At 40.3% G+C, this 27,671-nt stretch overlaps 1 protein-coding gene across 3 annotated transcripts in view; it reads right to left on the reverse strand.

Annotated features, from left to right (window-relative positions):
• Positions 1-5,574: 5,574 nt before the first annotated feature.
• The window catches only part of LOC308480348 (FRAS1-related extracellular matrix protein 1-like), a 107,976-nt gene continuing 85,879 nt past the window's right edge, over positions 5,575-27,671 (reverse strand). For 2 of the 3 annotated variants that reach the window (XM_081011710.1, XM_081011709.1), the window contains exons 28-35: positions 25,334-25,463; positions 25,159-25,231; positions 20,573-20,722; positions 18,002-18,294; positions 15,307-15,486; positions 10,988-11,103; positions 7,432-7,517; positions 5,575-6,500 (exon numbers count right to left, since the gene is read on the reverse strand). In XM_081011710.1, coding sequence (XP_080867836.1) covers positions 6,268-6,500; positions 7,432-7,517; positions 10,988-11,103; positions 15,307-15,486; positions 18,002-18,294; positions 20,573-20,722; positions 25,159-25,231; positions 25,334-25,463 — 1,261 coding nt within the window. In that variant the 3' untranslated portion in view covers positions 5,575-6,267. Of the gene's footprint in view, positions 6,501-7,431; positions 7,518-10,987; positions 11,104-15,306; positions 15,487-16,174; positions 16,460-18,001; positions 18,295-20,572; positions 20,723-25,158; positions 25,232-25,333; positions 25,464-27,671 lie in introns of those variants that run through there. The other variant, XM_081011711.1, reaches the window with a different exon arrangement.

Consider the following 27,671-nt stretch of genomic DNA (forward strand, 5'->3'; position numbering starts at 1 on the left):
GCATGGATTTTCCTTCTCCCAAACTACTGTAATTTTTAACCTCACAAGTTTAAGATTGTACCTTAACATTTGTGGGAAACAGATGGCTCCTGCAAGCTGCCAACCTGTTGTTTAAAAAGCCTCTTCCAAGAATTGTTTTCTACCCAGAGTCGCTTAGCATAATTAACCTTTCATGTGATTTAATAAACAGGAACAAACATTTGCCATATCATATTAATAAAGAGAGCCACTTAAGGACGCACAGAGTTGTTCTTTAAGTCCAGAGAATGCCTTAATTCCTTTATATTTCTTTTCACAGCATAAAAAAAATAATGTTCAAGACACAGGTCACCAATTAATGTTGCAAATGCTTCCAGCACTAATGGATGTACAAAGGAAAAAATACAAACACAAAACATTCTTTTGCTGAAAAAATAAATTGGGTCTGTCTCAAGGCAACAGTAGATATTATTGTGGCTTAATTAACAGGGTTTTGGACTTCTGTACAGCAAGCTTATTCACACTATAACTTGACACTGTATAAAAGCAGAGACCAAAGCAACACTGCATTATCTTGATGTGAAGAACATTTATTATATAAGGCAGCAGGAAAGCATATCATTGAGTCTGATGCGGTGAAGTGCAAAAGTGTGGCAAATAGCTTCTCACAGGAAAGTAACACAGAGCATCAGGTGGGAAAATATGTGTTGTGCAAGCATGGCTACCATTAATAGAAAGGAAGAAAGGTTGTGTAGACCATTGTTCCTTGACCTTGGGTCTCCCAGATGCTGTTAGACGATAATGGCTGCTTACCCAGTCTTTGGGTAGGTGGCAGTTGCGGCCCCTCATGGCAGGCCCTTGGCTCCACAGAACAGTCTTTAGGTAGCCAGAGGGCCTGGCTGTGCCTGAGTTCGGGACTGTTGGACTACAACACCCATGACTAGTTTAGCCAATGGTCAGGAATGACGGGACGTATAGTCAAACAACATCTGGACACCCAAGGTTGAAGAACCCTGAGTTAGACTACAAGTAAACAGTTAATACAGCAAGTGCAAGTAGTGTAATAGAAGTGTCGTGTAACATCCATTATTAGTGAAATACAGCCTAGGCTTTCTAGAGCTCTTTTTAATGTTAACTTTTGTATTTGATATTCTCATGGTTGAGTATTATATTGGACTCCTTCTCTAAGAATATTCTCATTTTTATGTTACTACCAATATGCATTTTGCTGAGGGCCTATATGCCTATTTAATTATAATTCTCTTAAAATAGGGTGTTTAAAAAATAAAAATAGATTGAGGGGTAAAAAAAATTGTGTGGTGACAGTGCTGGGCCATCAAGGGAATATGTTCCATTTTACATCCTTCCCACCACTACCATTTTTATGTCTCATATATTTCTAAGTGAAAATAATAGAGCCTTGTAGTACTTTGACCTTTTCAATATTCGGAAACTTTACTGACTGGTCATTTCTGTGTGAGGTGGGGGGAACTGTACATATATCAGAGTGATGGGCACTGTTGATAGATGTTAAGTGCAATGTATTATTATTATTTTATGATTTCACTAATGAAAGGAAAGAACCACGAGAAGATTTCCTTTCAGAGGGTGGCAGAAAAGAAAATTATGAAAGTGAATGAAATGTAGCAAGGGAGATTAAAATGTAATAGTCTAAACCTGTTCGGTAGAGTTTTCGCTCTGGGCTATAACACCAAGATCATTCTGCCAAATTGAAACCGTGAAGGATATGGATGTTTGGTTTACATGACTGTCAGTCAAAAAAGAATTCCCCTCCTACAACACATTCAGAACTTTCCCTTTAATAATGCATGCTCCTTATGCATGCCATCCATTAGTGTGATTATGAATATGGGATATTAATGATTCTTTTATAATGCTGATGGGATTAGCAGCCTGAGGTACACAGGCTTGGTGGCACTCTTGCCACTGGGAGCAAATGATGAGCTTCCAAAATTAGAACTACACCCCTGGAGCTATGATGCATTTTGCAAGATGCACAGGACAGGGAGCACCTGAATTCTTAATATCTTAAATGACTTCTTAAAAAAAAAAAAGATTAGGACAGATATGGCTGTCCAGATGTTGCTGGACTGAAATGTCTATCATCCCTGACCACTGGCCATATTTGCTGGGGCTTGACGGGAGTTGTTTTCTCAACCCTATATCTGTTCCCCAATTCCCGGTATTAGGTGAATTCATGGAAGGTGAATCTGTCAAAAGCTGTTAGACAGGAAGCAAAAGTGGAACGTCATTTCCACCATACTGTACCTGTACGATTCCCAGACGTATTTGGCTGACCACCGTTGGAAACAGTATGCCAGGCATAGGCAAACTTGGCCCTCCAGCTGTTTTGGGACTACAACTCCCATCATCCCTAACTAACAGGACCAGTGGTCAGGGATGATGGGAATTGTAGCCTCTAAACATCTGGAGGGCCGAGTTTGCCTATGCTTGCAGTATGCAGAGCTAGATGAACTATTGGTCTGACCTAGCAGCCCCGTACATTCTCATGCAAATAACCTAAATGGAGAATATTTAACCCAGGCTTCACATTGCAACTTAGTTGTCAACAGGTGTCATTTCATATGTCTGCGTTCATTTTTAAAGATTGAAAAAAACATCAACATAATCCTACCAGATAAATTATCTGATACACCTTGGGGGCTCAGAAATCTGGAAGCAGATTCAGCTTTACAGGACCCACAGGATTCTCATTCATTGGAGATGATAAACATGTTAAAATACTATATTCTTTACTATCAGACCCTGTAGAAGTACTGGAAATTAAACAGTCATTCATGTGTAAAGAAGAATCATATTGCATCGCCAAAGATAATATAGCATCCAATTCACATGATCTGATTCACGCTGGCCAGCATAAAGTCAAAATAAGCATTACACTCAACTCCTCCTGAGCTGATTGTGGTCCTGTAAATTTTCAACATGTGGTAAAGAACAAATAGGGATTTGCAATCCATGTTGCTAATGGACATGAGCACAAATCAGAACTCTGATTATTGCTTCAGTGCCACAGATCTGAAAAAATATGTATGCATATATGCATATGTACGCATATTGAATGCAATCCCATCCATACTATATTTAGCATTTTTTTAGGTTTAGAGGTGCATTTCAGCATCCAGTGCTCAAATCAATGGTTGTTTCTTGTTTTCTTTACCATATAACTTTCAAGTTAACTTTACAGAGATGTGAGGTATACAAGAGTGTTACCCACATTTTCTTCCCTGGTTCTTGTACATAGTGGTACCTCTTACATCTCCCCTATGGTGAAATTCATGAGTTCTAACCCACATCATATGCATACCTCTGCTTTACTTTTTAGAGTAGCCATTTTCAGGCTAAGCCTCATGAACCTAGAACCTGTGAAGAAACTGAATCTGAATCTGAATATGTTTTGTTTCAAAGACCACCTTGGCAGTTCCTCCCCTCCAAATTATGTTATAGAAAGTGGAGTCATCTTCCTAGCATGAGTAGACACAAGTAATTTGATGCAGTTATTTAATAGTTGCAGGATCAGACTTTTTTTCAGCTTCAAAACTGCAATTCAACAAGATGAAAAGTCCCATAAAATAATAATAGAGATGATATGTTAATTCTACTGTATCTTCTGGTGATTTGCAGCTTTAAGGGGGGGGGGGCAATTTCAACTCTTATATAAATTTCCATCTGAGGGGCTTTACATTGCATATTGTATTACCAGAATAGGCAGTTAACAGCACATCTGCTGGTAAGTATAAAATTGACACCACATCTGTCTACTGGTAAGTGTATAACATGTTGAATAGAATATTTGGAAGAAAAGGGTAGACGTAAGACTTTTAACTAAATTGTCTTCACAGTCCATAGCTATGAAATTGAATTTAAATGCATGGTGCATTGGCCAAATATATGTGGTGAATTCATTACTGATTTTCAAATTTCCATTATTTTATCATTGTAGTTTGCTAAAGTCACTATCACCTACCTCACTAATAACTGAATCTGAAATCAAGTAACTTTGCCTGTTTCATGTGTTGCAAGTCCCTTTCAGCCATATAATTGGTATCACAGAACCCATTAAAAGGACTGCCATAAATCGTTCATTCAGTTTGAATGTTGCTGTGATTTTTGCAGGTAGGCCAGAGGGACTGAACCCTACTACAGACATGGCTGCCCTTGAAGGCAAATCCAGGGCCCTCCATTCACTACAGCCTACATAGGATAAATTGTAGCTCTTTCTTTAAATAGGAAACCCCCCCAGAGAGATTCATTTGGGGACACCATGGGGGTTGGAGCTGAACTTGCAACCTCTCCCTTGTGACTCCAGTGCCAAAGGCAGGTTCCCCACGCCAATGCCGTACAATGTGTGATAGATTAAAGGTTATTTACTTTGTTCCACCGAACTAATTGGAAGCCCACTAAGAGCAAAACCTGTTTTCATAACCTCATAGCCTAATTCCTTTTATCTCATGACCTAACCTGAGTTTCATTTCTTATTGATGATAAAGGGCAGAATAATCCACTACCTCGGTGTATGCAGATATGCAGGAAAAGGGCCCGGTACTGGGTACCATTGAGTACTGGGTCCCCATTCCCCAGGGGGAAAGGCACTGCAGTTATGTTTGTATATAATAGGCAGCTATAAAGCATTATTGGGTGGTGTTTCAATTTTGATCCTCAGCCTATTTCAAAGTTGATTTGGACTTAAATTTCAGGTGTCTTAAATTTTAGCAGTTTCATTTCCGTGTATCAGGAGCCAATAATATGGAAGCTGACACTATGATCAAATTGCACTCAAAGATGCTGGACTTTGGTCTGATCCAGCACGGCTCTTATGTTCTTCTGGTATTTTGAAGCCCTAAAATCTCACTAATTGTGCCTATTTATTAAAAGGAAAGAATGCCATATGGCCAATTAAAATTGAAATTAAACTGAGCTCCTTGCCTCCAAAACTTGTGTGTTTGGGATGGGGCAGGCAGTCGTGTGTTTATTTTTTAAAACTACCAAATTGCAAAGTCTGGGATTTCACCTTCAGCAAGACCCAGACTGAGCTTTGAGCTCCTCTCTGAGACCTTTGTGTTGCCCTTGAGTTTTATTCCTTGGAATCTAATGGTGCACTAGCAAATCCTGATTGGTTTAGGATTAAAATGCAGAGCCCCACCACTCTTATGATTAACCAGAAGCCAAACTGCTTGTGTACAATGCTGACTTCCAACGAGAAAGAAAAATAAATTATGTAAAGGGAGATCTTGCCTTCCTGCAATAATCTTTGGTTAGAACCAGAGAAGGTAGACAGCAAGGTAATGTTTTTAGAGAGAAACCGTGCCATTTCTGGAGCAACAAGGTGCAGGATAATATAAACCCATTTGTGGTGCTTGGGACCTTGTGATGTTGATCTGTTATACTTTATTTGGTATGGAAATTTGTTCTGCAATGTTCCATTCTAGATATCCCTTTTACTTTAGCTGGCATTTCTATTTGAAATAAGTATATAAAAAGACAGCCTATGCACATATTAAGTTTGTAAAAAATGGGGGGGGGTATTTATACATACTATGAGACTCTTGAATTCACAGTGTTTATGGCTGTAGGCTGTTTCACAGGTTATGATAAAAGCAAGGGATTGGAGGTGTGGTCAGAAGACATGGGTGGGCAAGATCTTATTCCCCCTTCTATGCATGTTTCATGGAAATATAAACCACCAAGCTAACAGTTATCCAAAATAGCAGGTAAACCTCAAGGCTAATAATTAACTAAAATATTAGTTTCAGTATTTCCCATTCTTAACTTACAGAACATTTTTTTTCTTTTATATTTGAATAGCATTATTTTTTCTGTCCTGTGGCCTCATGCTCTTCTGTTTCACTGAAGCATGAATATCAGCATAACTTTCATTTTTTTGTGAGATACCGCCACCAGCAAGACTAACACTAAGCCTAATTTCTGGCCCACTGCAATCTGGATCTACACAGATGTAAACTGATGTTCTCAAAAACAAAGAAACACAAAACAACCCTTTCCAATACTGCTCATTGCAAAGATGTTTGCTGTCTTCAGCAACATGTAAATCTTTGAATATGCAGAATCTGGCGAGAAATGAGTACTGATGTACTGAGAATCTTTATGTTTCTCCTTTGAGATGTTTTCCAAAGCACTTTTACAATGAGTGTCTTGCATGACTTCATGGCTAGAATTTGTCGTAGCCTTGTTTCTCCTCATCTCCTGGTAATAATCTTGTGCAATTTTCTTGCCAACTTTGCATACCAGCTAAACCGTTTTTGTATTTTCAAGAGAAGTGTCAGTTAATGAAGGAAGGGAACAAATATATCTTCCTTTCAGCCTTTGTCTGCATAGCCTTGCAACCCATTTCTTCTGCTTTTTCACAAAAGCACATTTCTGTTCAGCAGTCTTGCTTAGTTCCGGCCTGCTTTTGACGTTATGGAAAGTCACTGGTCGGCCATTACTCCACATCCAGCTGCCCGTTTTACCTTCGTTTAATCCTGAAATTGGAGACCCGGCAATTGTGAAATTCACAGCCTATAAAGCAATGCTACAGGAATTGTATTAAGCCCCATCAATACAATTATTCATAGGACAGACTCTTTGATTTCAGCATTATTTTACCCAACAGCAGATGCAAATGACCTCCCTGCTGGTGGCAGATTCATGCTTCCAAAAAATAGGTCAACTTTAGTTAGGAAAAGAAATGAAATCTAGCTCAGAAACAGAGCTCAAGCCTTACATGTATAAGGTCAAAGGTCAATACCTGGCCCTTCCAGTTAAAACGATCTCAGATAACAGGACTGTCAAAGATTCTCTGCCTGAAATGATGGAACTATTGCCAGTCAGAAAAGGAAGGTCTCTGGGCTATATGGAATTGAGCACTGGTCAGATTCAATATAGTAAAGTGTATTTGCATGGCATTCCAAATCACTTCAGTTTGCTGCAATATCGACAGATCAATGGTATACATATCCACCCAGATGGAAGTCCAATTAAAATCAGTAGGTAAGTGCATATAGGATTACAGCTGGAATCTTTGGGGAAATCTTGTGCATATACATTTGGGAACAAGCCCTGCTGATACCAAGGGATTTAATTCTAAGTAAACATGGATAGGATAAGCCTTAAGAGAAGTTGAACAGCTGCCAAATCTGAAAGGGAATGAAGTGGCAGGTTTAGCCGGGGAGAATTTCCCCCCCTTTTGATTAGTTGTGAAATCAAAACACCCTGCTTCTGTACAAAGATTCAATAAAGATGTATAAAGTTATTTTGCGACCGAATATGATGGTCTGCTAGATCTGCAGCACTACCGTCTTTACAGGATGAAAGCACAAGTTTCCCATGTCTCAAGTTTTTAGATTTATTGAATGAAGTACAGCAAAGGCATATGCCACGGTATCCTGAATAGTTTTTTTTTTTTATACTTACCAACCCAAAATGGCTGCTTATTGGCAAATTTCCAAAGCCATGCCATCTCCCTTGGGGAATGAACACTAGCTAAATGGCCCTGGGACCTGTATATGAGACAACAAAGCATAACAATGATACCCAGTCACTACTCGGTTTGTTTGAGGGTGGGTGGGGAAATCTGATAACAATGTTACATGGGCGCTGACAAATGGGAGCTATCTTGTCATAGCTTTAAACAAAAGAGAAAACAATAGAAAATATAGGCTTGGGCTGGCACTTCAGTTCATTCAAGGAATGTGTATTGTCTTTTATAGCAGTCATTCAATGTGTGGGATACTAACTTTCAGTGTGGGATACTAACTTTCAAGGTGTGGGATACTAACTTTCAGTGTGATTATTTATGCAATCAAAAGGTACTGTAATGTGTTTTAAATGGCTGATTGTAGAGAATAACATTTCCAATCCCATCTTCACTCATGTCACAGGAAAGGTAATACATTCATCTTGTGCCTTACCTGTTTGACCTTTGGTGAGCAGAACATTTGTTAGTATGGCTTTTTAATAATGAATCTTATTTGCATAACATATCATTCAAATAGGCCTTACTTCTGTAGGAATCATCAGAAGGACAACATATTCTGTAATTCTGAAGGTCACAGATTGTAAAACTTATTCCATAAAAGGTATACTACACATTGTGTAAGTTTTTTGCCCAGTCTTTTAACTTTAATTTGAAAATACATTTTCTCACTGGAATTCTAAGAAAGATAATGTGATACACTTTCATAATTTAGAATTGCTGTTGATTTTCTAGTCATCTCCAGTAGACAGACAGACAGATCTGACCACATTATTCCAATTCATAAGAAATATATCTGGCATTGCTGAATCATCTCAACTTTATGGGCAATGCTTCATAGTACAAAAAAATTAACTTTCCCAACCGTCTAATGTAGCATGATAATTCCTGATGCACATAGAATTACAAACTACAACATTGTTCAACTTTAAGCTACTACACTGTACTGTTGCTATTCTAGTGGAGAAAGTGTAAGAGAAATTTAAAAAGGGACCCTGAACCTTCCAAACAGGTTTTTCCCCCCTGTTTTAAATAGTCATTGGAAAAAGGTATTTTGCATTGTTTATATACCGGTATATCATGACAGCAATCATTACCCCACTTACCTGGGATTAAGCACCATTGAATTTCAACAAGACTTACTTCTGAATAGACCTGCTTAGGGTTGCACTGTTCCTGTGAATGCATTTCCCAGCAAAAAAAGAAACCCAAACAGCTTGCTCTTGCTGTTTACTTTTCAATTTAATGTAGACCACATTGCTGTAATTTATCCATCAAGCAATTATGATTAGTCCTTCTCTCCTCTTTAGAAGTCCCCAATTTACTTCACTTATTACTCTTTTTCTTAAGGCATTTTTTTCTTAAGAGATGGAATAAAGCAGTGTCCAGTTGTTGTTGTTGTTTTAAACCTCACATCCTCTCCCTTTCCTGCTTGAATCTAATAAAAAAGTTAAAGTTTCACAGATATTTCTCTTTATGGAAAACATTTGAAGGAAACAAAACAAGAAAAATGTTCTTCAGTTCTTGTGAGGTACTGTAAACAGCACAACATTCTAACTACGGAAATATACAGTTTCAGGCCTTCATTTGCTTCCAGTTCTTTCCGGGCAACAGATTTACCAACATATTTTGTTTCAGTTTAGTGGAACTATTTTCATAACTATCCTCAAAGGCTTTCAATGCAAGGTCAGACCAGCCTCATGCTGGAGTGGGGAGTTTATTAACAAGTGTGACTAAACCATTCCCTTGTTGTCCACTTCAATTTCCAGTTTGTCAGCAAGCATGAAAACTACAGACCATAAATGCTCATGGGATTTTTAACCAGTTACACGGAATATTATGATGCCTGTTATAGGGCAAAAAGCTCAACACCTTCAGGAAAGTGGATTAAAACAAAGTCAATTAAATAGTGGGCTGCCTTGGGGGGGGGGGGGACTCATCACATATGGGAAAACAAAATTACTTTGTGTTATTATTTTCATTGCATTGGAAATGGTTTGCTGGGTATGTTTTTAAACTGCACATCACTCTGCTTTTTAAAGCTGTTCTGTGGTTCCTGTGCAATGTTACTGCATTATTGTGGTCTGGAGTGGCACAAGAAAGTGGAACATAAAAACTCTACCAGAACATTTGCAGTATAAAATTTTACAGGATTTCAGCAAGAAGTTACAGGACACACGCTGATTAGAAATGAAGTTGTGTCCTGAATGGGCACAAACAGTTATGAAAGGGGAATCACCTATAACTGCCCCAATACCATCATAAGCACAAATAATCATGCACACACACAAAACGACATCTGGAGGGGCCCTTATAGGGTATAGGGCAGGCATTCCCAAACTAGGCTCTCTAGCTGTTTTGGGACTACAACTCCCATCATCCCTAGCTAACAGGACCAGTGGTCAGGGATGATGGGAACTGTAGTCCCAAAACAACTGGAGGGCCAAGTTTGGGGGTGCCTGGTATAGGGCGACATATAAATTCAATAAATAAAATAAGAATGTGTTAAACCTGAATTTTAATCAAATGGTGTTACTGTTCCTAGGGAGATATACCAATACGATTTTCAATCAGATTTCTTTGTTTCCTTTCAGCAGCAACACAGAAACACTGCTTAACAGTAGGCCATACTAATTGTCCAACTAGACCACTTTTGCCTATTCTCTCCAGGGTCTCAGGAATACGAATGAAGCCATAATCTTCCTGCTTTGAAAGCATGTATTCCACCATAGACTTATGTGGTGAAAGAAAGCAGTACTTTTGGTGGTCCTGTTGTATTTGATTGATTCCTTTGGAAATCCCAACATTCCGACCCATTCTGTCCCTCTGTTAGATATCAGCAAACATACTCTAAAATAGTATCTACCTCTTCAATAGGGTTTTGAGCCCACATTTTTGTTTTGTACTCACATGGGTCCCATGTTATGATGCCCAAAAATTATTTTGTTCCTCCTATGTTTTCTTCAAGTATTCATATTTGTTAAAAATACTAACGATTACTTATTATTGACTTTCCCCATAGGTTCACTGCTATAATATTATGATGCAAAAGCTCTACTCCGCCCATACAGTGGTACCTCAGTTTTCGAACTTCTCCGTTGACGAAATGCTTGGTTTTCAAACAAGTCGAACATGCCACATGGCCTCTGTATTGAGTTTTCCCTTTTGAGGCTTCCATATTGAGTTTTTGGTTTCCGAACGTTTCAGAACTCGAATGGTCTTCCGGAACGGATTACATTCGAAAATGGAGGTACCACTGTATATAATTCTCTGAGGCCAAATGTTTTTGTAACCACTCCCACTCAAGACTCCCAAACGTGTTCTTTAAATAGAATATTTTTTTTTTTGTGAGGGATGCCAACTATTGCAGCCCTCATTGCAGCCCTGAGTCCAAAAAAGATCTGTCACCATTGGTGCTCCAATCCATTCACAGATGGCCAAACCTCAACAAATGAGTGATCAGTGACAACCCTTTTCTTTTGAAGATTCCCATACCATTTCCTGCAGGCCTTTTCAGCACTGTCCCAGGATGCATTTCTAATGGAGCTCAAAATGTAGCAGTGCTTGTCTCTGAGCGTCCAACTGGAAGGGCACTTCCTGGATTTAGTTCTCTAAGAAGGGGAAAAATAGACCCAAAACAGTATGATTATACATCGCTGATGAACTTCATGCCTGAGCTCTCTCCCACAAAAAAATACCCTTGCTCTTTTGAGGAGCATAAATGGGCACATATGGCTTCTCAGATTATGCTTCCCATTTCATGCCTCTTAAGATAGGTATGGAAGCAGTTTACAGACGTGTGAAAAGCACAAGTTGGCTGGCATGTCTACGTGAAAAATAAAGATGCAACATTTAGATGTGCATGTGCATAAGGAGAGACAGCACATTGAAATGTTTTATTTTCATTCATTTATAAACATATTTATAAACCACTTTTCATAAAAGAAAAATAGCAGAGTGGTTTACAAGAATCATACAAAGAACAATAACAATAAAAAAACATATGGGTGGGAAGCTGAGTAGATAGATATGACAGGATAGGCAAACATCTACTGAGTTGTTGGCTGGGTGCATCACTGCAAGTAACCTGTCCCTATCATCAGGTCGCATTAACTGGAGCTGGTCCCACAACATTGGCTTAACATTGCATTGGATACCTCAACTAGCACTACTGCAGTAGCAGTGTCTAAGTCACTGTGGAGCCAACTAAGCTCGTCCTCAAAGCATTTAGCCATTCGGTTACCATGTACTCCAGAGGTCAGGAATAACCAATCTCTGGACTGTAGGGAACAACTTTGCTGGGCAGTTCCTCAAGGATGCAACTGAGGCAGTGAAGTAGGCTCTCTTTATTTCCCTCACAGCTGTGTGTCAGGCCTGACTATGAGCCTGAACACATGCTCAATCAGCTCCAGAGTGAGATCTACCCCACTCTTTACCCAGTTAGTTTCATTGACCTCAGCTCTATAGGGTACAGACTTGATCAGTTCAGCAACATCTCCCCATCACAATCTCTTCAGCTACTTTTCCTGTAAGCCCCTGAATTTTTTCCCTAAAGGGAGAAGAGCAAACAAGGGGGTTATTTTGCTGGGGGGGGGGGAACGTTAACAGGGAAAGGATCAAGCACCTCCTGCCCTACCATTGCTGTGATCACATTTTCGGGCTATATTTAAATTAAAAACAGTATGGCTGAGTCGCAGGTCTCCCATGTATTGTCTAGTTTGGTCCATAGTTGCAGCATCCTTTGTGGATTTATTTGAAAGCAGACCCATTAAACTCAGTTGTACTTGCTTCCAAGTGAACATGTGTAGGATTGGGCGACACAGTTGAAATTCTCATTTGGGCTTAAAGGTTGCCTAAATCTTATTGAATAAGGAGCCTAACACTGAGCAGAAATGCAGATGTAGTGATGTGATATTTCTTAGCTTTTGGGTTGCAATTGTTCATAAGCATTTGGCGATAAAGATATGGGAACTTTTGGCTTTAATTTGATTCAGTGCTGCTCTATTCCTCATGAGATTTTGATTTAATAGAGCCATTTATAAGTAGGGATGAGTGAACTGGAGGGTTAAGATTCTTTTAAACCTTAAACAAGCTTTTAAAGTTGTGAAATGGTGTGGATAAAAGCTGCACTCAGTTCTGACAGCTTGTTAAATTTTTATAGCCAGGATACCAGGACTAGAAATCCTAATTAATATCCCATCTCTGTTAAAATAATCAAGCTATATTTTGATCTGATTGGTAGGGAGCTGAGTATGCAATTGTCCCATAATAGCATTTGAGAGGACAAGTTTTCATTTAGGGAATTGAGGGTGGAAAAGAGGTCTGCTCAGAAGCTGCCTCCCCAGCAAAAGAAGAAAAATATTGCTCAAGGACCTATAGCAGGGGTAGCCATTGTGGTGCCCCTCAGATGTTGATGGGCTACAATTTTCATGAACCCCAGCCAGAATGGATTATGATTAGAGATAATGGGATCTGGAGTCTAATAGGACTTGTTGGCTATCCTGACCCCGAGACACCAGACCTGGATTTGCAGATATCACAGATGTCCACAGAAATGTCAAGTCCAATTGTGTACCACTCACCCCTAACGTGACCTACAAAAGACTCATACAAATGTGCTTTTAGTTGGTCTTTGAAGCAGAACAATGAAGTTGCTAACAAGTCCCAAGCAACTCTAGCAAAATCTAGTAGTTAAGTAGGCTACAATTGAAAGTCAACATGATGCAGTCAGGTTCAAATGTGGGGACCTGCTGAAACGGTAAAATCGGCTATGATTAAATGGGCACAGGACGTTGGACATAACATTATGTTTGCTGACTGGGAACAGTTATGGACCACAGGTATGAAATTTACGGCATGTAATGCCTTAAGAGAGAATATTATGAAAATGATATACAGGTGGTACATAACCCCAGTCAAGCTTGCGAAAATCTATCACTTGCCCGATAACAAATGTTGGAAATGTAAAGAAACTGAAGGTACATTTTTTTCACCTTTGGTGGATGTGCCCAAAGATTAAGGCTTTCTGGGAAATGATATATAATGAATTAAAAAAGGTATTTAAGTATACCTTCCCTAAGAAACCAGAGGCCTTTCTCCTGGGCATAGTCGGCCAAATGGTGTTAAAAAAGGATAGAACTTTCTTTATGTATGCAACAACAGCAGCAAGAATACTCATCGCAAAGTACTGGAAGACACAAGAACTTCCCACGCTGGAGGAATGGCAGATGAAACTTATGGACTATATGGAATTGGCGGAAATGACTGGTAGAATCCGTGACCAGGGAGAAGAGTTGATGGAGGAAGATTGGAAGAAATTCAAAGACTACCTTCAGAAACACTGTAAAATTAAGGAATGTTAGAGTGATGTTGGACTGAAAACAAGGGGTTTCCAGCTGTACAGGTTAAAGTTAATGATAGACTAAGATTAAAGATTAAGATTAAAGATGTTTAAAGAAATAGAAATTTGATATTAAGAGGGAAAATTTTAATGGTATATGATATTAAGACCAAGGATTAGGTTTAAAGAAGTTGAAGTTATATATTTTAATATCTTATCAAATTAAAGATTGGGATTAAAAAAGTGGAAAAGAAACTGCTGGACAAATAATTTGGATTGGAATACAAGAGAGGGAGGTATGAGGAAGTCCAGAAAATAAGCAATTAAAAAACGGAAATGAAACAGAGATATTGTTTTTAAATTGTTATGTTTCTTGTATTTTTATTGTTGAACCTTGCTTTTGTTTTTTTTGTTCTTTGTGTTTTTGTTATATGTATTGTGTATGTTTTTCTTTTACTTCTTTGTTGTTTAAAACTTTAATAAAAATTACTTAAAAAAAAAAAAAAACAAATGTGGGGACCTGCAAGGCTAAATTTCTGGCCAGCCACAAAGCTCAAAAGTAGCCTTGGGCATGTCAAAGGATCTTAAATCTACTTTTGCAATGACCTATTTTAATTCAAGCCTATACACTATCCAAGGGACGCGGGTGGCGCTGTGGGTTAAACCACAGAGCCTAGGACTTGCTGATCAGAAGGTGGGCAGTTCGAATCCCTGTGACGGGGTGAGCACCCATTGCTTGGTCCCTGCTCCTGCCAAACCAGCAGTTCGAAAGCACGTCAAAGTGCAAGTAGATAAATAGGTACCGCTCCGGCGGGAAGGTAAACGGCGTTTCCGTGCACTGCTCTGGTTCGCCAGAAGCGGCTTAGTCATGCTGGCCACATGTCCCGGAAGCTATACGCCGGCTCTCTCGGCCAATAAAGTGAGATGAGCGCCGCAACCCCAGAGTCGGTCACGACTGGACCTAATAGTCAGGAGTCCCTTTACCTTATACGCTATCCAACTAAATGGCAATAAGGAATCATTTCAGTTTGCAATAATACAAACATCTGAAGCAGAAGGGAAGTTCCTTATTCCTGTTGCATACTTACACAAGTATTTCTATGAGTGTTATTAAAGTTCAGGGCAGGAGGAACAGAACATGAAATCAGTTCTTGAAGCATTAAATCAATACCGCACTGTAGTTAAAAGAAAACCTTGATTGCGGATTAAAAAGTGGGTTCTGATTAATTGATAATCCATCCTTTGTCTCTAGCAGAGGCAATAAAATTAGTTGGGAGACTCCAAGGCACTACCATCAGATTGCCCTGAAAACATTCTGCTGTGGATTTATAGCCTTTATATAATTTCAAATATAGCAAGGAATATAATGATTTATAATATGCACTGCACTCTAGAGAATATATCTCTCTCCTTCCCTTGTCACCCAGGATTCCATCCCCGCCTGCTCCCGTACAACCTGGGAAGCTAATTCTACCTGCTTTGTACTCGGCTGTAATGGGACAGGTTCATTCTTCATGCCCAAATCTCTCTGAGGAAGGTCACTTTGGTGTTGTAGGTGAAAAGGTAAAACAGGCACAGGCTCTCTAGCAGCTGCCCTGACGGCAGATGGCAAGATGAATTGTCCACCAGCTCCTGTTGGTGTAATTCCTTGGTACTGAAAATGATCAAGAAAAAATAAAGAGCAAGTACATCTCCCTCCCGATTCCCCCTGCTGCCCCCAAGGACAACTCTATGTATATGGCAGCTGGGAACTCTGGATTCCACTTCACCAACACTAAGAACTGCTGCTGAACAATTATTGTAAAAGTTTCGGCATGGCCTGGAATTCTGGACCTGGGTTCAGTTTTTGACCCAACAAGTTAATATGTTTTGGCCAAGTAGCTTCACTTTTCTGTGGCATTGTGCTACTTATTTTTGCAGGGATATTTCATAACACTGCACTTCAGTATATCTGCTATGGGAAATGTAAGTTAAGCACATGCCCCAAAGGCCTGTTGGAGATTATGCATAATAGCCAGAGAATGTAAAAAATTCAGTCCATATGGGCACATTCTCCAAGGCCTGTTGAGATTACAGTGGTACCTCAGGTTACATACGCTTCAGGTTACATACGCTTCAGGTTACAGATTCCGCTAACCCAGAAATAGTGCTTCAGGTTAAGAACTTTGCTTCAGGATGAGAACAGAAATCGTGCTCCGGCGGCGCGGCGGCAGCAGGAGGCCCCATTAGCTAAAGTGGTGCTTCAGGTTAAGAACAGTTTCAGGTTAAGAACGGACCTCCGGAACGAACCCGAACAAACCCGAGGTGCCACTGTACATATATACTGATGAAGAAATGTGCACATGGATAAACTGCATGTACATTCTCCATGAGGCGAATGGTGAATGGGCACAATGGCCAATTATGGTGCATATTGAGCACTCAATTTACATCCCCCCCTTACACATGATTGAGGGTTGCGCTTAATCCTTGTTCAGTTCAATATAGGACTGCCAGAGCTTGCAAGTGTCAAGTGCAAAACTGTTACCTAATCAGTAGGTTTGGAGGGAACATAATGACTGTGACACATGGGCCCTGGAGACTGGTATTGCTTCAACATTTCAGCTTGTTGCTAGCTTTGAGAAGACCTTGCAGGTGAAAAACATACAAACATTGTACTTTAGGCTGAGCTAGAGGGAGGAGCTCAAACATTTTCAGCACCTCTGAAAAGTGCTGCCCCATTTTGGCAATCTTCCAGGCCATAGGCTGTATTCATAACAAGGCAGCTGCAGCCCTGCTCTGGTCATGACATTATCACAAAGTCTGTTCACAGGGAGGAAAGCATTCTGGTAAAATTGAATTAGCTTACTGGTCACATAGCTGCTGTGGCTAGATAATTTGATTCATGGTGTCATCATGCTAACTACATACAGTGGTACCTCGGATTACATACGCTTCAGGTTACAGACTCTGCTAACCCAGAAATAGTGCTTCAGGTTAAGAACTTTGCTTCAGGATAAGAACAGAAATTGGGCTCCGGCAGCGCGGCGGCAGCAGGAGGCCCCATTAGCTAAAGTGATGCTTCAGGTAAAGAACAGTTTCAGGTTAAGTACGGACTTCCGGAACAAATTAAGTACTTAACCCGAGGTACCACTGTAATGTCTGGGCTCTGATTGGCTAGGATTGTGTCACATGGAAGAAGGCGTCAGTGACGTAATAGAGCAGGGAAACAAGCAGTGAAAAGCAGTAGAAAAAGGAGAACAAAATGGTGCTTTATGGTACCTCCTCTCCTCCATGCCGCCTCACTTTCCCTGTTCAAAGAGATAAATGGATGATTTACGAACCTGCAGCCCTGCCTATTCTGATCTTTGGTTTAGTGACATCTCAGATAAATGTGAAGCAGCCTCTTGGGCTACAAATATTTTCTTGGGTTGGCATGGCTCTTAATGACATTTTCAGAACGGCATTAAGAGCATTGGTAAATTTTTAGTCATAAAATGTAATTACTAATCATATATACTGGATGGAATGGCTCCACTTTGGCAGGTACATGCAATGGACAACACCGAGTACGTCCTTTTCATTCCGCTCTTTCATTAGCAGATCCTTCCATGTTCCCCCATTACAACTTTTCTAAGTAGTTAATTCGCCCAGAAAGGCAATGATATTCATAATTTTATGGCGGCCTATTTTGCAACATCAGCAAGAAAACGGAGTGTTATTAATAGGATATCTTTTCGTTCTTTGCCCTCGTGTAGTAGAGAAGGCTATGTAATAACATTTGTTCCTACTGAAGGATCATTATCCTGGCCATTTTGCTTCTGAAAAAGAAAAATGTAGAGGAAATGTATTTGGCTCCATTGTTCGCTGGTGTAAATTAAAAGAGGCTCACTTAAATCAATGGGGCTATATCACTTTGGATCTATCAAGAGCCTAAAATCAGGTTTCCAGATTTATACATTTACTAAAGTAGACTGTGGCTGAAATCCTATTCTCAGTTACCTAGAAGTAAGTCCCACTGAACTGAATGGAGCTTCCATTTGAGTCAGCAGGTATACTGCTGACTCCTGCCCTTCAGCTATTAAAATTCAAGAATACAGACACCTATAACTATCCTACAGCTTACTTGCTTCCAGCTTACATAAGTCATTGCTACACTTTGTATATATTTAGATATTAGCTGTACATACCATTGGAGGATTGTGTTGAACTGCTTGATGCTTAGAATCAGCAAGAACTTGGAAATCCATCTTTACATGATCAGGCAGGTGTCCTGTCTGTGGAATATATCCTCTGGCCAAAGAACCATGATGATTATGGGGAAGATTCCTATTGTTCAGATGTTCTTCACGAAGGACATCTGCTCTTTCGCTTGCTTTATGGGAACGGCCAGCAGACAGCAGACTTCCTGAATTGCTACTAGTCCTTTCCAACATCTTTTGAGTGCCTCCATCTTGGAATGTTGTGGAAGAATCACAGTCGCCTAATAATTAATTATGAACAAGGAGGAAAGCAGAGTTTAGAAGCACAAGTGAGCAAAATTAATGACTGAAGGGTTTTGGGGTTTGTGTTACAGGAGAGCTGAACTGTGAAGAAAATGAAAGGCCATGAAGCCTCTGCAAGTGATTTCTTTTCTTTGGATAATAAATTTTAAGAGTGGAAAACTTAGGAGTTGAGACCCCACAACAGCACCCCTTGAGAGGCTGCTACATGGTGGTCTTTGAATCTTTGCAATTCAAGGTCAAAATCTAAAATAAACCACAAATGAGATTAATTTTGCAATCTCAGCTTAATCTTCAGAGAACTCATTTCTGAGAGGGCCCAAAGCCAGATGCTGCAGACAAAAGCCCAAAACAACAGTGCTGCTTTTTGTGCCAGGACAGTGTCTTGCTTTCAAATTCACCACTGCAACGTCAGCTCGGGTTACAATTGTCACTTTAGGAACCTTCAAGGACAGACCAAGAAGGTTGCCGAAGATTAGGATTGAAGGGGTCATGCAAAAAATCTACACTGTCAAGAGTTTCTTTCTTTTCTTTTCTTTTCTTTTCTTTTCTCTTTTTTAAATCAAGCAACGTGAAAGAAATGCATAAATATAAAATCTGGAAGACAACTGAAGAAAGTGGTTCCAGTGTGCACGCAAGAAAGGAACAGGGAAGGGAATCTGTTGGCCACACGGTGTCACTCTTGACCCAAAATTGGGTCCGTCCATGCCTTTGTTTCTGGCAGCTGGAAATTTGGTTTAGCATCAGAATTACCAGGCGCTCTGGGTCTCCTAGAGTAAAACAGTGGGTAGTTCATCTCAGCATGAGAATTTATATATCCAAACATGAAATATACTGCCCGCTTCTTGTTAGCCTGCGTGGCAAACTCTTAAGGCATTACAATTCAGCTAAAGATAATGGTGACCAGCAGCTGAAAGTATAAAAAGGAAGACAGACATTTTAAAGAAAGGTAGTGCTGTCCCAGAACATGTTTTGACCTCAGGCGTCTTGAGAGTCGGAGGGCTGGTGCTGTGTTGCTCTTTCTTCTTGATTCAATTATAAGTGATCTGTATTAACAGAAACACCTGGATCAGCAGCCTTCAAGAAATTTCAGCTGAAAACAAACATATGGGGCCAGAAGGAGGAGGAGAGAGAAGAGGAAGGGAAGTGACTTTAAGGAGGGAACTCAGGTGGTTTGAAGCCAAAGGAGAATAATTGTTACCCGGGCTGTAATTGAAGGTGCAGAGTGCCTCTAGCAGGAAGACTTTTTTATTTTTTTTAAAGAAATTGGAAAATGTCAAGGATTGTTTAAGTAAAAGTTGATTCAGCAGAAGAGCAGCTGCATGAAGAAGGGGAAACTCTAAATGAAGTTTAAGGTTTCAAAATTCTATCACAGCTGTATAAAAGAAGTGAGTTGAGACAGGAACGTGCAAACTTTGGATGAAAAGCTTTTTTAAAAATTCAGTTACAAACTTTCTTTTCTCTCTCCCCTATTTGTTTATTTTATCTGTTTCTTTGGTTTATATGCCACTTCTGAGGCAATATGCCTACCAAAGCAAAACAGGTTAAAAAAAACACACACTACCCAAATTAAAATTCACAGCAGTGGAATGGTTTCAAACCAAACAAGTACAAAATGCAAGATAGAAGTAGGAACATTCAGTCCAAAGCCCGAGTGAAGAAGAAAAACTGGCAGTGAAAACTCATGCAAAAGCTAGTACAGCTGTTTGTTGCAGCAACCCTGGCTACAAGTTCAGCAGGTGAATGGTGCATCTGAGACTGGGGGTGCTTCCCAGGCCCCTGTGGGGCAGTGTGAAGAGGCACTTCTTTGGGGGGCAGAGGGGGCAGCTCAGAGACCAGGGGTGGCAGCAATGGCTGCCCAGAGGACTCCCAAGGAGAGGGGAGAGGAGAGGAGGCTGAGGGAACATTCCACAAGGGAGGCTGTTCGAAAAGCTGTGAGGGCCTGCCAGCTCTAAAGGCAAGGGGTGACATAACTGGACTCCTGAGCCCCACAGGGGTGCCGCAGAAATAATGGAGTTAGTCAAGGCAGCTGTGGACCCAAGCAGGTTGAAAGTCTCTGCCTTAGAAGGAAATGTGGCCCTCAGGGTGAATGTTTCCTACCTCAATTTATCTCATTGGCTATCCTCAAAGATGCTGATCAGAGGACTGAAATGAGAAGAAACCCTCAGCACACTAAAGTGGCGCTTGGAAATTGGATGGACCAGAAAGGCAAGGACTTGGTTGGTTCTTCCTGAAGATGTATTCAACAACTTGTCTTACCAGCCTTTGGATCGAGAATTTCAACAGTCAGTTCCCTCTTGTGTCCCAGTATTGCATTTTTAGGCTTGTTCAGTGTTATTTTAAACACTTCAGTGTTTTCTTCAAGGCCATCATCCTGAAGGAGGATATTCCAGATCTTGATGGAAACACCTGTCAAAAGCATAAGATCTAAATCTACAAGTCCTATGTTACATTTGAAAGTAGCTTTTGTATTGTTTTACCATAGGCACATAAGAACTGTCAGAGTCTGCAGCAACACTTCCGAGCCAACTAGAGGTTGTGGCCCTAGACACTTGCTCTATACATGAACCATTTCCACCACAAAAAATTGCAGGGTTACCACTGTAAAGCCTCAACAGAAGAATGCATCAAGTCTAGGAAGTTTCTACCAAATAGCTATCTCTTTGGTGTCTTCTTTTGCAGGTCTTCAAACAAGGAGTAGCATATGCTGGCTCATTAACAGTACAAGGCCTAGTTCTTCCTCCTTTCACATCCACCAGGCACCTGCTTCCTGCCACATCAACCCCAGCTTTACACAATTAGAAGCCAAAAGTCACAGCTTACTTTCTCATGAAGCAATTATGGGCTATTATCTCAAGGAATATTAAGGGTTTCAGCAACCTTCAAAATCTACAGTGCTAGCAGTGATTTGTTTATTTTTCTTACATTTACTAAGGTTAAGCAGACATTTTCCCAATCAGATCATTTTCGTATAATCCTGTATTTTGGGTGAAAGTGTTGAGCACGGACTTATGAATGAATAAGCCACAAAGGAGCATCTAACTCAATTCTTATTGGCAGTAACTTGGCAGAAAAGGAGAGCAAGACGACTTCTGAATATCAAGGGTGCCCAGATTTTTACATTCCACCCCTGCCTGCCCATCCTTGTTCCTTTATCCTGTCCCACAAACACATTTCTACACCTGGAGCTCCAGGATTTTCAGAGCAGGAGCCGACCACGTTATGGGAAACAGCATGCAAACCCAGCAGATGATTTTGTGATATATCCTTAAACCCATGTTCTAATATGCTAGTGCCACAAAGGAGCCTTACAGCCTAATTTTCAAAGCACAATGCTGGCACCAGTCCCACTGAATAGAATCAGGCAAGTACAGCGGGAGCAATTTTAGGATTTCAGGATCCAGATGAAGTTTTATTCCTACCCTGGGCTCCCGTTCAACAAAGTACTTAACCACATGCTTAAGACCTATCAGGATTTTGTAGCACCAAGCACTGCAGAATATATATTCCTTTCCTTACAGTAAATAGAGAAGAGTAACCTGAATCCTCTAACAATGATGAAATTATATTTGAAAGCAAACTCATTAAGAAAGGTTTTCGACATTGTTATGGGCAGAGACAAACATCTGAAAGAAAGAGAACTCTAAGGAGAGTTTTTAGGTTTTTAGTTTTTTCTCTCTAAGAGAGCCAGTTTGGTGTAGTGGTTAAGAGCGGTGGACTTGTAATCTGGTGAACTGAGTTCGCGTCTCCGCTCCTCCACATGCAGCTGCTGGGTGACCTTGGGCCAGTCACACTTCTCTGAAGTCTCTCAGCCTCACTCACCTCACAGAGTGTTTGTTGTGGGGGAGGAAGGGAAAGGAGATTGTTAGCCGCTTTGAGACTCCTGAAGGGGAGTGATAAAGCGGGATATCAAATCCAAATTCTTATTCTTCTTCTTCTAAGGAGGAAGTGTCTCTCCTGCACACCCATATCTGGCAAGAAAAGGGGGTGTATTGCTAAACCAGGGGTAGCCCTTCAAATGTTGCTAGACTACAAATCCCATCAGCATGGCCAATGGTCAAGAATGATGGGGTCTGTAGTTCAACAAATTATGGAAGGCATGATGTTAGCTATTCCTGTGCTATGTTCTCACTTTCAGAGTACAACAGTAGTGACCGGTGTGGAGGTGCAGATCTGCAAAACCAGGCTCCCTATACCAGTGACACTGGCTTATGTGGGTGTGAGGCTGAATGCATACACAAGCAGGAGCACCGGACTGGCTCCCTTTGTCCATTCACACAGCCCTGCCTCTGCTGCTCCCCTGCTCTCCTCATCAGCATACAGGTAAGCTGCAGCGATACTCGTGTCAGAGAGGCATCTCCACAGTCTTATAAATAAGTGGAATCAGGGGGTGCCAACTTGAATAAAATATGGGGGGCAAGTAAGGTCCCCCACATAATCATTCACACGCACACCATTTGAATGGCAATGTCCATCAACTTTGGGGGGGGGTCCAGCCCCCTCAAATATTTTATTGGAGGGCCAAGGGGACCTCAGCCCCTAGGAATTCGCTCCTATGACTGGAATAGATAAATATATTTCACTGCCGCCATTTTATGTCCATCTAGTGGGTCTGACCCACAGAGATTAATAAGGCACGTGGAAATATCCAGGCTTCTCCCCATAGCTCCCCCATAGCACTTCCACGTGCCAGCCCCCCTTAAAAAAAATTCTGAGGTAATAAAAGGACAGACAAACCTGGATGTTCACACAAGTTCTTGTGCTTGAGTATTTATGGATCATGGCCAAAGAATTTTAGATTGAGGTGTTAATGACACTAGAGGAAAAATCTTCCTCATTCAAATGCCAATTTAATTAATAGTGCTAAAGCCTGCTCTAGGCCAAAAGTATCACTGATGAAATAGACAGAAACACACACCTGTCTTCTGAGCAGCCTGTGCCAGGAAGGTGAAAAGTTAAAAATCAGCTAATGGTGGAGGCAGTGAGGCCCACCTAACAATCTATAAAATGGTGGTGTCAAGAAATTACAGTTTTCAAGTGCTAACTTGGTAACAGTAACACTAGTAAGTGTCTAATTACACCCTTTCCTGTGAAGTAACATAGCAATTAGCCAACAGATTCCATGGAAAAACAATGGTTTTTTCTGTAAATAAGCAATAAAGTTAAACTAGTGTGGTAACTATTATACGAAGCCAATAAAATTGGATTCTGGCACATGGGATGATTTGCGTATCAGCTGTAGAACACTTAGAAGTGTGGCTTCCAGCAGCACTATGAAAATGTCAACCTACAGACTCATTTTTCATCTTCATATATAGTTACCATGTTCTATATCATGTTGAAGATAATTTCCCAAAGTTTCATTATCTGGCAGCAGGTTTTCAAAAGGGCATTTTACACATGAGTAAAACAGCCAGAAGCATGACATGAAAGGTGACTCAGAATTTCCCATTTTTCCTAAAGTTCAGACCTCTCTAAGAAAATAGAGAAGAGGTTAATAACTCTTTATTGTAGTGATAGTTTTGCTTTCTCATTTGGTGAAATGACAAGAAATTTTATGTTAGGAACAAAATCAGGTGAGCTTAGGACAAAAAAACTTACATTAGTAGAGCATGCTACATTAGTCACAAAACTCCTCCCCTCAACAAAATGAAATGAAAAGTCTTTATGTTTTAACAATATTCTCTTCTTTGAGGTTCTTAGAATTAAGAAAATGTGGTGAGATATTAACTAAAATGTGTTTTACATGCAACATTTATTGGGATCAATGGAACAGCACAACGATGCAACTAATTTAGAATATGTTGTCATGTACAACATTTAAGCTAGTTTTAAAAAGTAACAGAAGAGACTCCCCCACTTCCTTTTTCAGTGCTGAGTTTGAGCACACATGAGAGCTCCCTACAGAGAGCTTGTTGGCTCACCCAATTGTTTTCCTGAGTCCAGTGCTAAGAAGGATTGCCTGTTCTCCTGATAGAAGCTTACAAATGCCTCATTGGTCACTACAGAATTACCCTAAATCTCTTGGCTGCTTTCATGCCTTTATTCACAATAAATCAGGTGGACCACAATTGAAAGTGAAATTTCCAGTGCCAATTCAACTATCCAACTGTCAGTGCCTTTCAAGAGCCTTAGCAAGCCATCAGCCTCATCACCTAATTCTGCATGATCTGGAGTTGATCATATCCACTAAGGTTGCAGAATTAATTCTCGGTAGACATGCATTAGATTGCACTTTGAGCAAATCACAAAAGACAGCAAAAATGACCCACATCAGAAGAACAAAAAGAATAGCATTGGTGACTTTCTTCTAACCTGGGGTTTCAAACAAATGGAAGCTAGAAGGCTAAATGAATATAACATTCCATTGATCATAGAAGGTAACCAAGATGGTTCCACTCATGCCCACCAGACCATCTTTCATTTCACACATCTTTTGCTCAGATACACCAGTAGTTGTGAGACTTTGGGGAGGGTGGGTTGCTGAAGAATATGAGCAAACTTTGATTTCAGCAGCCAATCCTTAATTGAACATGGCTGACAGCCAACTAGACGTCATAATTTTTCTTGCTGTTACCTGGCAGGGTTCGTCTCCACTGGCACAATATTTCTCCACCTGTTTGGGAATGGTTCCCTAACACACTTCAGGATTTTTATAACACAGCCACAATGCTTAGCAGGTTCCCAAGACCACCTGGCTTTTCTTCCCAGACCCTCTGAAGGGAATGCAGAAAAGAAGAGGTAATGGGAAAGATCTGTTGTACAAACTACCTACCACTCACAATGTTGGATGCACTTCTCAATGTAAAAAGCCATAATAGACAAGTTTAAAATTATTGCCTTACCAGGATCAAACTGCACTAATCTCGCTGTACTGTGTTTGAAGTCCAAGCCAACTCTTGCTGATACTTCTTGGACCTTAAAAATAACAACACACAATTAAGCAGCCTTCTCACCGAACAGATGAAATGCTCTTAATAGAACATTTTTTAATAAAAGTTTTAGGGACTCTTTTCTTACCTTTATTCCAACAAATGAGGGCTCTGCACTCTCTCCTCTTCGTTGAAGCTTAATAGGAAGAGACCCAATGTTTTCACAGACTCGATAGCATGTTTCTGCCAGTTCTATACGGGACCATTTTAGTTCAAGACTGATGGTGAAACAATATTAAAAGGAAAACATTATATTGGAGCCACAATGATCTCTGTTGCTGTAATTAAAGGCACAGTAAAGAATAATGAATCCCATTTACTACTTGTAGAAATGTGTGTAGGAACTGACGTTAGCACTGAATGTTGGAAGAATAAAAAAGCTTTGCCGCCTCATAAAGCTATCTTCCCAGAGACATGGAATTACTGAAGCCAGCATGCATGTAGTCGTGCCCATAACACTTACCTGCATTATACTGTTTCCTTAAACATTTTGGGGGAACATGGCCCTCAAAATGTATTACTTCAAAATTAGTCTATACTCCAGAGCTTGAACTTATAGATTCAACATAAAATAGATTTGAATCTCTCTGTCACCCATAGAGTAAGCAATTAGAAAAACAAACATTCATACTCTTACTACTCCTTTACTGCATTAAGCATGTGTATAAATGGATAGTCAAAAGTGTGTTATGGGATAACTTATCGACTTAAATTGATTTGAAGAATATACCCACAGCTCTAAATTGCTAGAACAGAGTGCATTCTCAAGGGAAAAGCCATGAACATTTTCTCTATAGCAATCATATTTCTTAAAATGTATTCTGGTTTGTGCTGAGGATTGCTAAGGGCCAATAGCTCCCATATTTCCTACAAGCAACTCAATGTGGTGTACTCTGTTCTTTCCCCATCCTCACAAGCTATGAAAAGATGGACACTTCTTTCCAAACTCAAGACCTTCCTGCAAAGATATGAAGCATATACAATCTCAAAACAAACAAAAAAGTCCTTGTGAAAATTCAGCAGCGTTTTAGTTTGCATTTCTTTTAATATATACATCTTTGTATATAATGCCGACTAGTATACATATTTTTGCAAAGCAAATTTCCCCTTATATAATGAATTTTGCATGCTATTTTAGCTAATATATGCATTTTAACTTATATTGCAAAATTCAGAGAAGTACAAACTTCAAAGACCATATTCCCTCATATGAATTTGCCCAGGCTTTGAGATCTTCCGGGGAGGCCCTTCTTTTGGTTCTGCAGCCTTCACAGGTGTACTTTGTAGGTACATGGGAAAGGGTCTTATTGGTGGCTTCTCCCAGAATTTGGAACTCCCCGCCTAGACTGGCTCCCTCCTGGTTGTCTTCCTTTCAGCAAAAGACTTTCTTGTTCCAATAGGAACTGGCTGATTTTACAAAAAGGGCTGGTGCTGCGATGTTTTCCTTGCAACAATTGGTGTGTGATCTTTTATATGCATATATATATTATATTAGGGACGCAGGTGGCGCTGTGGGTTAAACCACAGAGCGTAGGACTTGCCGATCAGAAGGTGGGTGGTTCGAATCCCTGCGACGGGGTGAGCTCCCGTTGCTCGGTCCCTGCTCCTGCCAACCTAGCAGTTCGAAAGCACATCAAAGTGCAAGTAGATAAATAGGTACCGCTCCGGCAGGAAGGTAAACGGCATTTCTGTGCGCTGCTCTGGTTCGCCAGAAGCGGCTTAGTCATGCTGGCCACATGACCCGGAAGCTGTACGCCGGCTCCCTCAACCAGTAAAGCGAGATGAGCGCCGCAACCCCAGAGTCGGTCACGACTGGACCTTTACCTTTACTATATATTATAATTTTAATAATGTTTACTTTTTAATGGTTGCTTTTTAAACAATTGCTAATTTTTAAATGAGATTTATATCCTACTCATTGGATCCTCAAAGCTGTTTATAAATTTTGCTTCATCTTACACCCTTCCCCCTGATTCCTTAACCTTTGCTGTGGAGCATGATTCTCAGCAGCTCATTCCACCCTGTTAACATACAACATACCGTATTTTTCCATCTATAAGATGCCCCCATGTATAAGACTCCCCCTATTTGGGGGGATTCCAATTTAAGAAAATGGGGAGAGATGTATTTGTGTATAAGACACCCCCAAATTTTTGACATTCTTTTTTCCGGGGGAAACCTAGTCTTATACACGGAAAAATACAGTATTCCTCTTATAACAAACATTAATTAAAATAAGGCAAACAACTTTACTTTTGGGCTCTGAAGTACTGTTCGAAAACAAAGTCCCACATGATGTCACCCCTTGGCAGCAGCTTGAAAGTCCCTGCCCCCCCTGAGACTGCAGATCAGTTCCAATGTCTCAGGAGAAAAAGCCGGTGCTGCTCTGTTTCCAGTGTGATTCTGCCGAAATGGTGCATGTCATT

The sequence above is a fragment of the Podarcis pityusensis genome, assembly GCF_964106645.2.
Source record: "Podarcis pityusensis genome assembly, chromosome: 6".
Classification (NCBI taxonomy): domain Eukaryota; kingdom Metazoa; phylum Chordata; class Lepidosauria; order Squamata; family Lacertidae; genus Podarcis; species Podarcis pityusensis.